Source organism: Pantherophis guttatus, chromosome 7 (assembly GCF_059756535.1).
Source record: "Pantherophis guttatus breed Tessera chromosome 7, ASM5975653v1, whole genome shotgun sequence".
Taxonomy (NCBI): domain Eukaryota; kingdom Metazoa; phylum Chordata; class Lepidosauria; order Squamata; family Colubridae; genus Pantherophis; species Pantherophis guttatus.
Window position 1 is genome coordinate 43,695,438 of NC_142069.1, and position 17,264 is coordinate 43,712,701.

Genomic DNA, 17,264 nt, shown 5'->3' on the forward strand with positions numbered 1-17,264 from the left:
TCTCCATCAGTACTCCAATCATGTATCCCTAGATGAATTTAATTCTATGCCCGTAGCAACTTCTGTTCTGGATGACTAATCAGCAGATGTTTATCCTTGTACAAATTATTTCTCCTGTCCACTATCAAAACCACAGATCTGAACAATATTTATTCTTAGTAGCTGTCTAGCAATATTGATACAGCTAGCTGTAGAATCAAAGCACTCTAGACAGTGTGATTGGAGAACCTGTTATGTCCCTGGGCAATTAAGTCCACTTTTAAAATGTTCTAATTGTTAGTATAGTATTGTATTATTAGGTACAATCATTAATCATAAAATTCTATAACTGAAATTCACTGTGTGTGTTTTTTCTATTCTGGAATAGAATAGAAGATCAGATCTCAACTGCCTTCTGTATAACAACCTTTGAGGTAGTGGAAGCATGTTATCATTCCTCAGTCAATCATCCTTTTTCAAGGCTAACTACATTCCTACATCCATCCAACCTTTCTTCATATAACTCTATAGTCCCTGATTATCCTAGACTTTCTTTGAAACTGTGCCAGGTTTCTAAAATTTTAGGATATAGTTATCAGGAATTATATTTAGTTTTTGTGGTGGGGGTCTGACTAAAACAGAATAAAGTGAAAAGACCACTTCCCATCATTTGGAAATTGTACTTTGATGCAGCCTAAAATTATTTCTGCCATGTTTTGTAGTTTTATTTCTGTTTCATATTTCCAGTCAAATATTATTTCTTGAATTGAATTGAACTTTATTTTGCCAAGTGTGATTAGACACACAAGGAATTTGTCTTTGGTATTAGAAGCACTCAGTGTACATGCAGAGCAACAGAATCATCATCATGTCAATAAATAGATAGACTAAATAAAGTAATAAGGAAGATAAATAATAATGTTACAGCCACACTACATGGATACATAGACATTAAACAGCACTTTGAGAATTAAGTATGCAGCGAAGTGATGGCACAAGGGAAAAAACTGTCCCTATTTCTAGTTACAGGTAATCCTTGACTTACAATCACAATTGAGCCCAAAAGTTTTGTTGCTAAGAGAAACATTTGTTAAGTGAGTTTGCCCCATTTTACGACCTTTCTTGCCAGAGTTGTTAAATGAATCACTGCAGTTATTAAATTAGTCAAACTGTTGTTAAGTGAATCTGGCTTCCCCATTGAATTTGCTTATCAGAAGGTCGCAAAAATGACTCCGAGACATTGTAACCGTCATAAATATGAGTCAATTGCCAAGCGTAGGGATTTGGATCACATGACCCTGGGGATGCTGCAATGGCGATAAGTGTGAAAAATGGTCAGAAGTTACATTTTTCAGTGCCGTTGTGACTTTGAAAAGTCACTAAACAAACTATTGTAAATCGAGGACTACCTGTATTTTGGCATGCAATGCCCTATAGAGCTGTCCTGAGGAGAGGAATTGAAATTGTTTATGTCCAGGATGTGAGGAATCTGCAGATACCTTCTCAGCTCTCCTTCTGACCCGTGCAATATACAGACCTTCTATGGAAGGCAGGCTGGTTGCAATTCTTCCTCTCTCTTCAAATATGGTAACAAGTGAGGTACCTTCTCTTCTGTACTTGCATGTTTGATTTAGTTTCTTAAGTGAAAAACTGCACGACTGCCTTTATTGCATTTAATTCCTTTACTTTCACTCTGTTTTTATAACCTTTTGTCTCTTTTTGTTTCTTCGCCAAGAAACCAAGGAAACCAAGGAAATGCAAAATATTAAACCTAAGGTTTTAAATTTCAGTATTAGTACCTTCTATATCTTGCAAGCTGATAATATAGAAAAATAAGAGTGAGGATTAAGAGATGGATTAATTCAGTTGTGGGCCTCGGTTCATCAAGAAAAGCAATTCAAATGAGCACTTTGAAGGTCAACTTTAACATTACAAAACACAACCTGTATGGAAGTATCATGAAGAAGATTTGTATAAATGAAATTGATCACAAAATATTTACGCTGGGAAATAATCATAGTAGCTTGGATTGAAGACATTTGTCCAGCATGACTAAACTTGAATTATCATTTTAATAGGTAATTTCTTCCACCAGGCTGATTTTTTAAGAAAAAAAAAATCACTGCTAATACCTACTTTTCCAGTATGTGTTAGAGATTCTGTACCTAGAGGTTCAAGTACAGTACCATATTTTATTATTTTTGGCCAAGGTCTTATAACTATATAATCAAACAATTTTGCCCTTTCCATTTAAAATTTATCACAAAAGGAGCTTGGTAATAAATAAGCTTCCAGATATTTGGCTGGATATTTGCATAGATTGCAGAAGTATGTTGCAAATATAAACATGTGTATTTGCAATTGGCCCCATATATACAAAGTTGTATTTATTTATATAAAATTTGATTATCATACATTATTCAGTTCCTCTTACATATGTGTTCATGTCACACACACACACACACACACACACACTCCACCACCACCACTATATTTATATCACCTAAGGGAGAGACAAAAAAGTGAAGATTAAACATAACATGGCCTAAAGAATCCAAATTCTGAATAGTCCTTCAGTCAAGACTTTCAACAATAGCTTTTTTATTCAAATAATAAAAAATAAGTGAATAGATTCCACTTATTTTGCAATTAAAACATACAACACCCACTTTTTTTTTGTCCTCGAGCGTCTATGAAAAATAGGTTCCTAAACAAATACAACCTATAAACGCAAAAGAGAATTTATGTATGTAATGTATGTATGTATGTATGTATGTATGTATGTATGGAAGGAAGGAAGGAAGGAAGGAAGGAAGGAAGGAAGGAAGGAAGGAAGGAAGGAAGGAAGGAAAAGATTTCTGATGCTCCCTGCCAACTTTCCACAAGAAAATTCCCATGGGGAACTCTAATAGGAAGTTGGAAGTCCATCCTGCTTCTATCATTTCTTCCCTCCACCCATGGTTATTTGTTTCTCTATTTAGGTAAGAAAATATCCCTGAAACAATAACAAAGTAGGTTACAGGCTGTCTACTTGCTTATAAAAGCGAATTAGAGATAAGTCTTGCCTATCACTCCAACAAAATTAATGTGACACTGCAATTTTTAGACAATGACAAGAAAAGTCTTTTTATGTGTGTGATCTGAATGACCAAAAGAGTAAATGTAAGAATGTAAAATGCTTGTGTTGCTGGAACAGAAGCATTGGTACTTTCCTGGTATTGTTAGGTAGCATTCATTGATTTTGCTCTGGCATTGTGAAGTCTAAAGAAGAAGATCAACAACTTGCAATGATCTCAAATAATCTCTCAATCTTCTTTTCAAATCCCACAGCAACAATCACTCTGGAGTCTGCACCACCTCTTATCAAATAAATGTGAATTGTTTAAAATGTTTGACAGATTATGCAGTTTTAATGTTCCAAAAGCTTATTAACAACATTATTATATTTTGCCCACATCTTGAAACCATGAAAGTGTCACATTTCCTGCCTCCTTTTAAAAAGTTAGGGTTCAAAGGGGCTCCAATGTAGATGCTGTGAAGAAAAACAGTTTTCAAAGCTCTTTTGAAGACACAGAGTAAGGGAACATATACGATTCCTTGTAGTTGCTTTTGCAATGGCTCTCTTTCTTTTATGGCTACTATTGATAAGCTTTCATGGTAGACTTAGGAACTGGGCCTTTCATACAATCTCTCTAGATCAATCTCCTAACGAAAGAGCACACAAACTCAATTTCAGACCAACCCATGCATTTTGTAAGGAAGAGATGGATTCATCCAGAATACCAAGTATAGTATAAAGGCATAACTAATACATGTAGAATTTTCTCATTGATCTCATTTGAACATAGAAATGTATCTAACTTTCTGTCCAATATGCTTGAAAATATTTAAGCCTTACCAACATAAATGCTTCTCTGTATGAAACAAAAAGAATGGTGTAAAGATAATTAGATATAGCAAAAGCTCTGCTACATTGGCTTCTATGTACAAAGTTGAGATTTGGGTTCATTGTTCTGCATATCCAACTCAAGGACTCACTGTTTTACTTTTACTATGACTTTTTCTGGTCCAGATATTAAAAGAGATTGTGCTAAGCCTCTGCTGTGATATCAGTTTGAGGCTATACTTTTTCCCTAGGAGAAAATAATTTTTTAGGAAAGAATTAATGGAAACAAAAGCCCAACCCAGAAATGTAGCTTTAGATCCTATTTCAAGTGACAAATTTACATGTGGACCTCCACAGTAATAGTAGTCCAGTCTCAAAGAAGTGCATTTATTATAGTTGATGGAAACAAAATTTATAAGTTATGACAGCTACAAATTTGTTGTCTAAGATCAGAGAGTGAAACTTCAATTTAGAGGGTACTTATACTATATTGAGTATGGAAACAATATAAAGATTATTGAGGGCTACAATATTTATGTCAAGTAATATAGGATAATGAATGATCAAAGTTTGAGCAGCCAGATTTGATCTGTAGACTGGAAAGTTGCCAGCATTGACTCTTTATGTCTTTTATAACTTTATTTATGCCCCTTTCACTGAATTATTCTAGTAACTTTATAAATTAGAACTAATTGACCAATTTTTAAAATTGAAAATGCTTCCGTATCTGATTGCTATATTGCTTGAGCAATCAGAGACCTAGAAGAAGAATGCTCTTGGTTAGGACTACCATTATCTAGCCTCTTAATATTTTTGCTACTATCTAATGGTGGTTTTTTTATCCAGCCCAGATATGGTATACCTACCCTTGGCAACAATATGCTTTAGAAATATTTGTCAGTGTTCATTTTAAAATACAATTAAATGAGGAATATAGAAAAGCAATTCAAAGTAATAAGTAGTTTGCATGGCCTACTCCTCACTTACTTTATTTTCTATGATAGATTCCATTTTCTGATTCCTTTTTTTTTTTTTTGCAAAAAATACATTTACATGAGCTAATAAAAATAAATATTCATGTAATATTTTTTATTAGCTACAGCATGTTGAAACAATATTTAACACTGAAAACATGTAATTATTAAAAAGACTGTCCCATCATCTAGGGAACTATGTTTAATTCTGGCAGAATATGCAAATCTGAGAACAAAAAATAATTGACATATTTATTTTGTAGAAAAATACTTTTATTGTCCAGTATCCAGATTATAGATGAATTTGCAATATGTGCAATATCAGACAAATATACAGAAACAGGAAAATAAGTAACAAGGTAGATATGCATTTATACAAATGCAATTGGACAATTGGCTATTGAACTGTAACATTTTAGAGAAGCTGTAAAGAGACATTAGGAACATGTACGGTATGTTCCTTTATCTATATTACATTTTTTAAAAGTTACTAATAAAAAATATCAACAGAAAAATACATATTTGTAGACATCGTAAAGTGAAATATATATATATACACACACATGCTCATATACATACATACACACACATGCACACTATATATACAGTATAGGTGTGTGTGTATGCATGTATATATGCTTATATATGTGTTTGTGTGTGTTAAAGAAAATAAATAGAAAAATAACAATATAAATACAAATAATGAAAAGCCTATTCAATCTTTAAAGCGTACCATTAAAACTATATACCAACAATAGCATTATCTTTTGTTTTTAGAACACACAGATTTTTCAAAAATAAATAATAGACTCACATCCTGGAGCCATTCCTCAAAATCAGGAGAGAATTTACTTTCTAATTATATATATTTCCTGTGCCACAGGCTCACAAAGCAATTTATGAAATGACAATTTTCAACTTTATTATTATTATTATTATTATTATTATTATTATTATTATTATTAATCAAATTTCTATACCGCCCTACATTTCAAACATTTCAACATCACATTAAAGTCCTTAGCTGTAATTTCTTCCCCAACTTGTACTGAAATTGTAGTGATATAATGAGCTTGTCAACAACATATAGGTTAAAAGAATCACATTTTTTATAACACTGACATAAAAAATACATAATGTCCAAATCTAGTTCAAGGGTTTTCCCCCATTTCATAGATTGCAATTTCTTGTAATTGTCAGTGATTGAGCTAATTTAGGTGTTTTTTTCTTTCCTTTTTGATAAATCTCTTCATTTTGCTATTTCCCAGAAAACTGATTATTTGCTGTCCAGTTATTGGAGCACCTCCTTAACTTTTCTGAAAATAGCAATAATAAAATATGAGCTATCTTGTCAACCAACTATTTTTTATTGGCCCAAATTTCAGATATAAAAGTTTCCATCTTTCTTTCCTGATTTCTGATTAATGCATTTCACAGCCTTTCCAATTTTTTGAGTGTAGAAGTCCAAGTTTCATTGTTGCTAGTATTAATGTTGATAAGATTTGTGTGGGGGCTTTCTAGCAAACAACTAAATTACACCTCTCATAAATTGGTTGGCACTTTTGGCAGTTGAAGTCTAAAATACCTGAGGGCATTTAGCCATATAATTTTGCCATAACTTATTTTTTTGAAAAGTAACATAAATTGCTTGTGATCTGCTTTCAGGTATGAAGTGTTGGAATCAAAAGACTATGCATGTGTTCAGCTTGCTTTTAAGTATCTTTCACTAGGAATACACTCTACCTAAGAGCTGCAATATGAATTGTTACTAAATATTATTTTAATTTGTTAAGGTTTATATACTCTGCAGGAAAAAGAATAACTTATTACCACTTGCAAGACCCCTCTGAAGTCAAGTGATTAGCTATTGTTTTTGTACTTTCTTGTGTTCTATGTACTTGCATCTCAACTAGTAACTCTGGCATCCTTGGCTTTTCTTGACACTTATCAGAAATATGTCTATTTTAGACAATACAGTTCTTGTTATGTTTTCGAAGAGTACAAGCTTTGCAGACTCCAAAAGTGAATGCCTGAAGAATGGAATTGCATGATTTAGAGCAGAAATAAAATGAGCTAAAAACAAAATAAAATGAGAGACATAAAGTACAACAGAACTGAAACAATATACCCTGAAACTAATACAAAACTTGAGTACTAGAAGACAAAACAAATTTTAAAAATTGTATATATAATTTGCAGAATGGCAAACAAGCCTGTCTGGTCATGGAAACAACATTTTGCTGAAAGAAGAACAAAAGACTTGAAGATTTACATATTGAAGGTTAATAAAGATGTAGACTAAATGAAGGGCAGAAGGAACTTAGATAATATCTGACCGAGAGGAAGGAATACTCAATTGTAATTATCTGTTGAAAATAAGGTAGCAAATCGTAATATTTCTTCAATTAAATATTTTTTCTTTCTCCTCTTTGTTTCTTGTATGTCTTTCCTTCCATTATTTTTAAAATTTTGATTGGATTTTTACTTTTTGAAAAACTTCTAATAAATGTAAATAAAAATGTGGACATGCATTTGAAATTTGAAATATTTTTAATCATTGATATTGGTAGTAGTTTAATTTTGAAAGAAAAGACAAGATACAGAAAATGTCCGATTCCAATTTGAATGGGATGGGGACTCTAAATTGATTAACTCCCTGTTCCTTTTTGTACAATTATTGTCACTGAGCAATGTCGGAAAAAAGACAGAGATAAGAATGTCACTTTTGTCTTAGCAATGATGATACTAGACAGAGCAATGTTCCTTGCCTAAAACCAGCTTTTTTTTAAAGTGCTGTTAAAATGACAGATTATATGTTATTTGTAGCAATTTCTTGTCCAATTCAGCCACAGAAAGAATGTCATAGTCCAAATTCTATTTTTTGTGTGTGTGCTTGTTACATATAAATCCCTTCCCAGACTTTTGTGGAATTTAGATTTAAGGACATAGTTTGGAAATATAATGGTCTGCTGGTGAGTCTAAGACCTGTAAAAAAATATCTGCTTAAACTGAGGATATCAAAGGTAGAATCCTGAGCATTGGAACAACGTTGTGTCTTTGATAGCAATCCATTCCAAAAGTCATTGAGAAATCCTTTATTCAAGGATTTAATTCCTCTAGATAGAAAGAAGTGTAATATCACAATATGACATATTTACCCTTCATTTGCCAGTAGAAAAAATTAACAAAATGACTATCTGGGAACCTGGCAGTTTTTTAAAAATGTGTATTATAAACGGTGCTCTTATAGAGATTGACAGATATGAGTTTTAGATGTGTGGCAAGAGAGCCCTGTCAAAGACTTGGAATTTTCCTTAACATATTCTGGACTATTTCCAGTTACACAAATATATTCTAATTCCATTCCAAAAACTCCTTCCAATACGGAAACTGTGGAATTTTATTTTCCTGGCATATTTTGATTGCAGGAGTAATTTAACTCCTGATCTCCACTAAAATAGAAAAACTTTAGAATATACCCAATGAGTTAAAACTGGATTAAGATTTACCTTCCAGTTAATGGCTTCTAGAAAGGGACATCCAAATACTATATTTAAGGAACAGGCAATACTGGATATTAACTGACAATGTATGTTCGGTTCTGCTGTGTAGCTTGCTTGTAGTTAATCCTCAGCTTTTTCCTCTCATAATAATCAGCCAGCCTAACCCACAATTTTCTAAATTTCAACATATATCATGATATAAACACCATATATTATCAACCTACATTAAATTGAGTGTTCTGTACCTATTAAGCCAGGAGACAAAATGATTTTCATTCCATGGCTGAAACACTATAATTGATATGCAAATTAAATGTGATAGGAGCAAATAAATAGACCTGTTTGACTGATCCATTTATTAAAATAGGGTCAGATAAGGATCCCCAGTTGGCTAGCTCATATCCTTGTAGTAAGGTAAGAAAGCAATTCAATCAATAAATAACCTGATGTGTCTAATATTTGTAATGGTTTTCTCAAGTTATTCCCATAGCCTACCCCTAACAATGGAATCAAAGGCTGATTTCCTCTGGAGTTTAAAAACAGCAGACTCAGTTGTCAATAAATAATTCCACTTTAATGGCAAAGTAATAATTTAGACAGATACAGTGTGCACACCTGCAAAAAATATATGCAAGCTGGTTTACAAGCTAGAAGAACAATAAATCAATATAAAATACATCATCCAGTTAAGTCTGATGACACCAAATACTTATTATTAGGGCTTTACAAAGACTACAAAACTTTTCAGATGATTTATCTCACTGTTTCTGTCTATTTACACAATATGTTACATTAAAAATGTACAAAATATAAAATGTATACAGACAAATGCTTCACAAACAAATTTGTTAAAGTTGTAAACTAGGTGGATTCACTGAAATGTATTGCAGGGAAAATTGTATTATGTAGTATATACATACAGGATGTGTGCATGTGTATTGAAAATGGCAGGAATTCCTGGGCTTAGATGTTGTTTTAGACTACATCAATCTTAAGGAGCAGCTTTTGTTTTAGTCATTTTCCAGAGTGGCATGCTGCTTAACAGTATGAGACAGTCAGCTAATATTTGCTGCTGGAAATCAATCTGAGTACATTTTTTGTGCATAAAAGCAGACTTTCTTATTAGGGCAATAGCACCATGCAGGAGACCTGCGGCTGATGCAAGAAGGAAAATTGCATTGATTTTTTAATATTTGTTTTGCAAAATATATTCTTGCAAGAGTTAGTAGCACCACTTACGTGTCCTGAAGTTATCCACTGGCTATATGTATCCTGAAAGTATTTCATTGGCGTATGTCCTATGGTTATGAGTAGATGTGCTCCACATGAGCCCTTTCAAGACAAGGGTTGAAGTATGTGCCTATAGAATGCTATAGCCCTTAGATATTTTATGTTAATTTTAACCAATATCTCCAATTACTCTGATTGGGTTTTTGGTATATCCCGCCAGGATAGATAATGTCTATTTTTTTCCTGCAAAGTTAGATTGGTTTAAAGAGTGCAAATATTCATTGTAGCAAGGATAGCTCAGGACTTGTGATGGCAGTTCTAAATACAGGACAAACATACCTGGTTTATCTGTCTTTTTTAAAAAAACAGATAGTACTGATTGCCCTCTTGCTTTGTTTACAACATATGGGTATTCTCCATAAATGAAACATTTCTTCACATCAATAGAATAAAGTATAATTTTGTATTTTTGCTGCTGTCGCTGTTATGTTTGCTTTTATTTGTGCAACACTTTTTTTTTTCAGTATTTACAATACCCTCCCAATAAACTGTGCAAAATCACCCCCCACTTTCCCTTCTTACAGTAAAAACATTTCTGTCTTGCACAGTGAATAGCACTGTGTCAGTGTTTTTGTAATGCTGACTTTCTTCATGTACAACAACTGCAATTAAAATAGCATGCTCCAAATGGGGGAAGGAAGAGAAGGGACGAAAACCAAGAATGATTTGTGCTCATGCTAACTCAGGTGCACACCCAGCTCTGCTGGATAAAATGTCACACATCTCTGTTTCTGTCTTAATTAAGTTCTTTTCCTAATGGGATAAAAATAACTATGTTGGACTTTTTTTTTTTTCCATTCATAGTTAACTAGGAGTAGCTTCTGGGTCATTTGAATGTTTTAGGATGGTAGGTCATTGATTCACAGAAGATTAAAAATAATATATCTATATCTATATTAATAATTCATCCTTCTAGCCACCTAATTAAAAAAAATCTGATATATAAACACAAGGCTACTGTGTTCACTGATGCTCTCTCATTAGTAAAATGAAGAAAGGAAACAGTGTAAATAACCAATGGTTTAAACAAATTAAACCAAGTGTAACATTGTCTAGAAATCGGTTTTAAGGCAGTGAGACAGCACCATAGGAAATGATCTCTTTTTTCCCCCTCCCAAAAGACTCAAAACAAAGTCCTAACCAAAACCTTTAGTCAGCATCAGAATTGCCTAACAACAACAGCAACAACCTTAAGAGGTGGGCAGGTGTTTAAAAAATACCACTGTGGTTAAAAACAATTTGGATATAAAAACGGGTGACTTTTTTTTCAATACACACACACACACACACACACACAAACAGAAAACTTGGTGAACCACATCACTGCAAATATGGCAGTTTAGTATCAAATTGGCACTTATCCAGCATATCACAGTATTGTTTGTATAAGGTAATTGCACAATACTGTTTTGTGCTTATTGAGTCTATACGCCCTCTGATTATTTTATTTTGCATCCACCTCATTTTGGAAAGGACAGCAGAATATAATCTGGAATATGTGCTGTGAGGCACCACAGAGGTTAGAGGAGGAAGAGGAGGAGGAGGAGGAGCAGGAGAACTATGAATGCAGCACCTCCAAGTATATTGAAGTATCACATAAAATGCTTCCACTGTAAACTTTCAAGACAGGGATAGAAAATAAAAGACTCTAAGTGATTCCAGTTTGACTACTATGTGTGCAATCTGCATCATAGCCTCCCTGTTAAAGGTTCTTTCCACTTGAAACTGAACAAATCCAACTTTCATTTCTGATTTGCTTTACTGCTTAAATCAGGTGCCTCCATATATGACACAGCACACACATGCTATTTCAGCACAGATACACACCACCTCAGCAGCCCTTAACACGGGTATAGGTTTATCAGCATCTTCTAACCAAAGTCATGCCCCGCTTAGAGCGTTGATTCAAGTGAAGGGTCCAGCATATCGTCATGGTGGCTGGCAGTATCACTGTCACAGCTCTGGGCACTTGAGTAAGTGGCAGCTTCTTTCAGCCTCAATAGCATGTTCATCTGAGAAAGAAATACAGTATGGTGTGTTATTGGTACAAGAGTTAAGATGATTTAGAATAACAATAATCCAGTCCATTTTACTGTTCACATTTGCAAAGCAATACTGTAATGAATTTCACCTCTTGTTTTTAATTTAACCGAACAAAAATGTGCAACTATTTATGTTTTCAAGTCCTTTGTTGGAGCCAGTTTTAGAAAACATTTACTGAAAACGTTTTCCTTTGTAAGGAAATTTCTTCTGATTTACATAGCTTTATACATGAGCTTTCTCCACCCTTTGAATATTTGCTTCTGTAACTATATGATTATCCATTGTTATGAGAAATTCCTGCCTTAAGCTCTTTTAAAGCTCATCATGCACATTTTTGAATACATGTTTCACAAACATTTTGGTGCTATTTTGCATGGAGGCAAAGAGATGCTACCAGATTCCATCCAGTATTGTTATGTTAGCCTTTGTGTGTGTGTTTTAAGAAACATACCGTTTCCACATCATAAGGATGAGCAGACATAATACCAAAGTACCTGCTGAATTATGATTAAGTCTTTAAAAGCAGAGAAACAATTAAATGGATGGGAAAAACAATAGGTAAGACCTTCAAAGTATAAAGGAGAATGGATTATTTAAACCATGATTCATTTTTCTAGTCAACGATAAGGAAATAAACAAACAGGCTTTTTTTTTTTTTTTTTTTTTTGGCATGATAGGAGTAGAAAAAGAAGCCTAATCTGTTTTGCATACATATTGAGTGGAATGAGTGAAAGTCAATGGCTGAATGCAATAGCACCATCTGCTGTCCAGGAGCTGACCTTCACAAAACAATGCCATATTATTGTGTTACTGCTGTGAGGCTGGATTCCAGAAGAACCTTAAGCACATCTTACTTAACTTCAAGAGCACTGGAAATTTCTAAGATGTTTACATACTGAAATAATGGAATTTATAAAACTTTCCTCTTACTGGTGTTCAGGGAATGGGCTTTGTTGGTGGCATTTTAAAATAACCTAATTTTACAATGCAAATCTATAGTTTCTCTGATCCAAAATATGTTTTTTTTAAAAAAAGGAAAACCAGAATAAATCATGTTGTGACAACTTTTCATATTTAACTAAACCTTGAAAAATCAAGGTAGCTTTATTACTGTCATATAGGCATTTAGCCTCATTTCATTACGTTGAAAATGGTTGCTTGAAGAAGCCTTGCTTACAATAGCAGCAAAAATGTATGGAGAAGAGTGAGAAGCTTGTACACAAATTTGCTCAATGCATCTTAGTAGGGATAGAGAGAAGAAAAAATCAGTTAAAATTAAGCAATTTCCTATGAGGAAAGACTATAGCAATTGGAACTCTGTAGCTCAGCCTGAAGGGAAGAATGTATGGGGAGACATGGTAGACATGGAGACATGATATTAAATCATGAATAGCATAGACAACATAGTAAAATATTTTCTATATCTTCCTAACAGTGTTCAAAGTTCAGTTTAGCAACTGAAAGTAAATGCAGGAAGATTCAGATTCTTTAAAAATAGCACATAGTTAAAAGTGTGGTGATATTAGTAACAGCATCACAACAGCTTTTAAAAGATACTGTTGACATTTATGAAAGGTCAAACTAGTAGCTGCTACTCATGCTAGGTAGCTGTCTACAACCTGTTGAACCATAGATAGAGTTAGTTACTAGTCTTGGTCATGGAAAGGAACTCATCCTCCAGTCGAGACTTCTGGGCACTCCAGATATATCCTGCTGGCAATAAAATGTTTTTGTGACTTGATGCAGCCTGGACCTTTTTAGGATCTAATGGAGGAAGGGCTTAAACCTGTAAACCTATCTCTTTATTCTGTAGGTTTTCTGTTTTCTAAATATTTTCCTGGATAAATCTTTTTTATATCTTCACTTCACATGCACATATCTCTAATTTTCTTCTGTTTTTTTGCCTGTGTCTCCTTACACTCCTAATATATGAGCCCTCTTTCTCATTCATAGCTATTCACTTTTGTCAGTGAAAGTAATGAAATCTATTCAGGGATACCATTAAGGTAAATGAATGCCCAGATATTTATGATCCCAACAAAACATTCTCTTTCTTGCTCAGTATGAAGTGTGATTGAAAGTTAAGAGTGGGTCAGAATTTAGGACTGGCATATAAATTTGCTCATATATTCTGAAGTGATAGCTTCTTAATCTAATTCATACACTGATTTATTGTACATACTTAGTGAATTAATGCTAAGCTAAGGAGAGTCTTAAATTTAATACTATGGGATTATACATTAAGGATTTTTTTTTCATTGTAGTATCAGGGTACATGCAAACTGGTACCAATTTACCTGAGCAGCCAAAGCAGCAAGTAGAATAAATGTAACTAAATTACATTCAGCTGTTGCATATAATAAACCATTAGAATTAAAAAGCATCACTGAATAAAGCATATTAAAAAAGCAATAAGCATTCATTTATTTTACCAAAGGATCTCCTTCTGATTCCATCTGTGGAATGTGCTTTGAAGTGGTTCCTTCTTTGGCAGATGCATAACCTTCATAACCAACATCTTCAGGTCTTAACTGAAGTAATGATGACCAATCATGTTGCAGTGAACTCCATGGACAAGTCTCTGCTATCCACTTTGAGGGGTCTTCCCAAGGTGCACGTTTACCATACATCTAAATATATATACCAAAAGAAAAGTAAAAATGTCTACACTTATTTTATTAAAAGACATTTTAGAATGGCCATGATGAACCAAGTTATTAGAAAGTATTCACCCTGAATGCCCCATCATGCTACAAAATAAGTTACGAATAACATAATAATCTGTTCAATTTATAAGAACAACATCTGGTCAAAAAATTTTGGATTTATATAAGTTACAGTGATACCAAGAAATGATTAAGACACATATGTTTTTGGTGTTTGCTTCATAGACTCTTAGCCATTGTAACTGGTTTACCCCCTCCTCCAATTTATGTATTCCACTTGACAATATATAACAAGGTTATACTAATTTGGTTTACTATCTCACTGATTAGCAACATTCAAGTGAGGTATTTCTATTAATGAATTGCAAAATTCTACAAGTGAGAATCCCACTGAATATTAAATAGCCAGAATATGTTTGCATTCCTTTGGCATTTTTCAGATCGAAGGAAATTATTTATAGGCACAGTGATGTCCATGGTTGCAATAATAGGGCACAGATTATAGGAAGATTTAAAAATTAGATTAAGCTTCCCATTCATGGCAAATGATGATTGTTTCTGTAAATCAATTCTTAGAAACAATAATGAATAATAATGCCCCAAGGATTCAGATTGCTGTTTGACTAGAATCCTACCTGAAGTCCTTCTCTCACAGCTTCCATTATATATGGCACCAAAGAATAATTCCAGAGATCAATAAACCACACCCTAGAACCCTCAACATCAATAGGACAAGGTAGAAAAAGGCGAGGACCTAAAATAAGATTTTTTAAAAGAGGGAGGGAGGGAGAGAGAGAGAGAGAGGGACGGAGGGAGGGAGGGAGGGAGGGAGAGAGAGAGAGAGAGAGAGAGAGAGAGAGAGAGAGAGAGAAGAGAGAGAGAGAAAGAAAGATTACATTCAGTATCTTAAGTAGTTTTTTTGCTCCCTTTATATGAGGGAGACATAATAGCAATAGCAATAGCACATAGACTTATATAGTGCTTTTAGGGTTGCCAGGTCTGCTTCCAAAAAATAGCAGACAAGCCGGGGGGGAGGGGGGGTTAAGTAGTAAAAAAATTAAAAAAAAATTACAATTAAATTATATATTTTCTTACAAACATTTTAACACATATTAAAATAATCACTTCAAAACTTTACTTAAAATTCAAAACATCAAATATATTATAATAATATGTAAAATATTAAATTACATTTTACTTTACTGTCGTGTGTATTTTTTATTTGACTGCGCAGCTTTGATCAATTCTTTGTGTTTAAGGAATAATTCTTTAATTTCAGTACAATGTTGAGAAATATTAAAAAATATACAAAGTTCACTTCGAACTGATACAAGCAGTCGGTTACGTTCGTCAGTCCACAAATTTCCCATGACGCTGAAAATTCGTTCAACGTTTGCATTTGATACCGGAATTGATGCACAATACTGGAACAGTTTCAGTAAACTCGGAGCTGGCTCTTTCTTGAAAAAGTACGTCCACTTATCAAGGGATGAATCGCTCTGCAGATGAACATAAACTTCTTCTAAGGCAGAAATTTCATCGAAGAGAGCGTTGGGTGGAAGTTCTTTTCACCATGGTGATAATAACCGGATGTTCGTCATTTCTTCTAAAGTTGGAGGATTATTGCAATCAATTAGATTGAAACAATTTAGCGTCTCATATACTGAATCGGTGAAATTATACCACTTTTCTAGGTACGCAATGGCTCTTTGATACGCTTTGATGGCTTCTTTCTTGAACTTTTGCACGGCATTCTCAGGCAAATGTTTTTTACGTAAGGCAAATAAAACTTTCATTCCAAAAAACTGCTCATCGTAATTTTTTTTTGCAAAGAATCACGCAGCTTACGCATGATAATGTGAAGATCACTTGCAAGAATTTTCTTGCTTTCCAGCTTCAGTAGGACGTCTTGCATTATTGACATGAAGAAGTGCGTGAAACATAAATACAATTCTGAAATTGTTGGTTCATCGTCCTTTGCGAGTTCATTTTCCTGATCCGAAATAAGGTTCCAGATAACCTTATGGCCCTCATCAGATCCAAGAGAAATAAAATACGATTTTAGAGGTATCCAGTTTAAAAGTAGTCTTTCGACCACTTTAAACAAACTTAACCAACGTGTTGGAACATGGCACAAAACTTCATGGAATTCTGATTCGCAAAACTCAAAAAATGATTCAACTCTTCTCGTTTCTTCGCAGAATTCAAAAATTCGGCAAAAACCTTCAGCACTACATTTTCGATATCAAAAGATAACTGCTTTAATGCATTTTTTGCGCTGTTGTGTAAAATGTGATTATTGCAATGAGCATTCGATCTTTGTCTCATTCTAACTTATGAAAAAAAAGACAAAACGCAATTCTCCTATCCTTATTCTCTTAGACTGTACAGCTTTAGATTACATACCATTTCATCATAAAGCTTTTGAATAAAAAAAAGTCCACTATTTTGTGAAAAAAAAATAGTGAACATAATGTGAAAAAAGTGGACTGTCCGCTCAAATAGTGGACACCTGGCAACCCTAATTGTGCTTTACAGCCCCTTTAAGTGGTTTTACAGAGTCAGCATATTGCCCCCAACAATTTGAGTCCTCATTTTACCCACCTCGGAAGGATGGAAGACTGAGTCAACCTTGAGCCTGATGAGATTTGAACTGCCAATTGCAGTCAGCCGGCAGTCAGCAGAAGTAGCCTGCAGTACTGCATTCTAACTACTGCGTCACCACAGCTCAGTGTAATGTACAGAAACATAATGTTATTTTCTACATTGTGTCTCCCTCGTATAAAAAAAAATTGGATATTATACAAGGAAAGTGCACATCTAATTCAAGTTTTTTTTAATGTCAGATAGATACAACAGATATACTGTTTGTATGCTATTCACTGCATGTTAGTGATGGCAGCCATTTTTTCACAAAGCACAA

The 17,264-nt window shown here is 33.8% G+C and overlaps 1 protein-coding gene across 4 annotated transcripts in view; it reads right to left on the reverse strand.

The window, feature by feature from the left end:
* Positions 1-8,894: 8,894 nt before the first annotated feature.
* NAV3 (neuron navigator 3) overlaps positions 8,895-17,264 on the reverse strand; it is a 218,772-nt gene continuing 210,402 nt past the window's right edge. For all 4 annotated transcript variants that reach the window (XM_034402974.2, XM_034402973.2, XM_087874078.1 and 1 more), the window contains 3 exons: positions 14,977-15,095; positions 14,108-14,305; positions 8,895-11,644 (listed from right to left, as the gene is read on the reverse strand). In XM_034402974.2, coding sequence (XP_034258865.2) covers positions 11,525-11,644; positions 14,108-14,305; positions 14,977-15,095 — 437 coding nt within the window. In that variant the 3' untranslated portion in view covers positions 8,895-11,524. The remainder of the gene's footprint in view (positions 11,645-14,107; positions 14,306-14,976; positions 15,096-17,264) is intronic.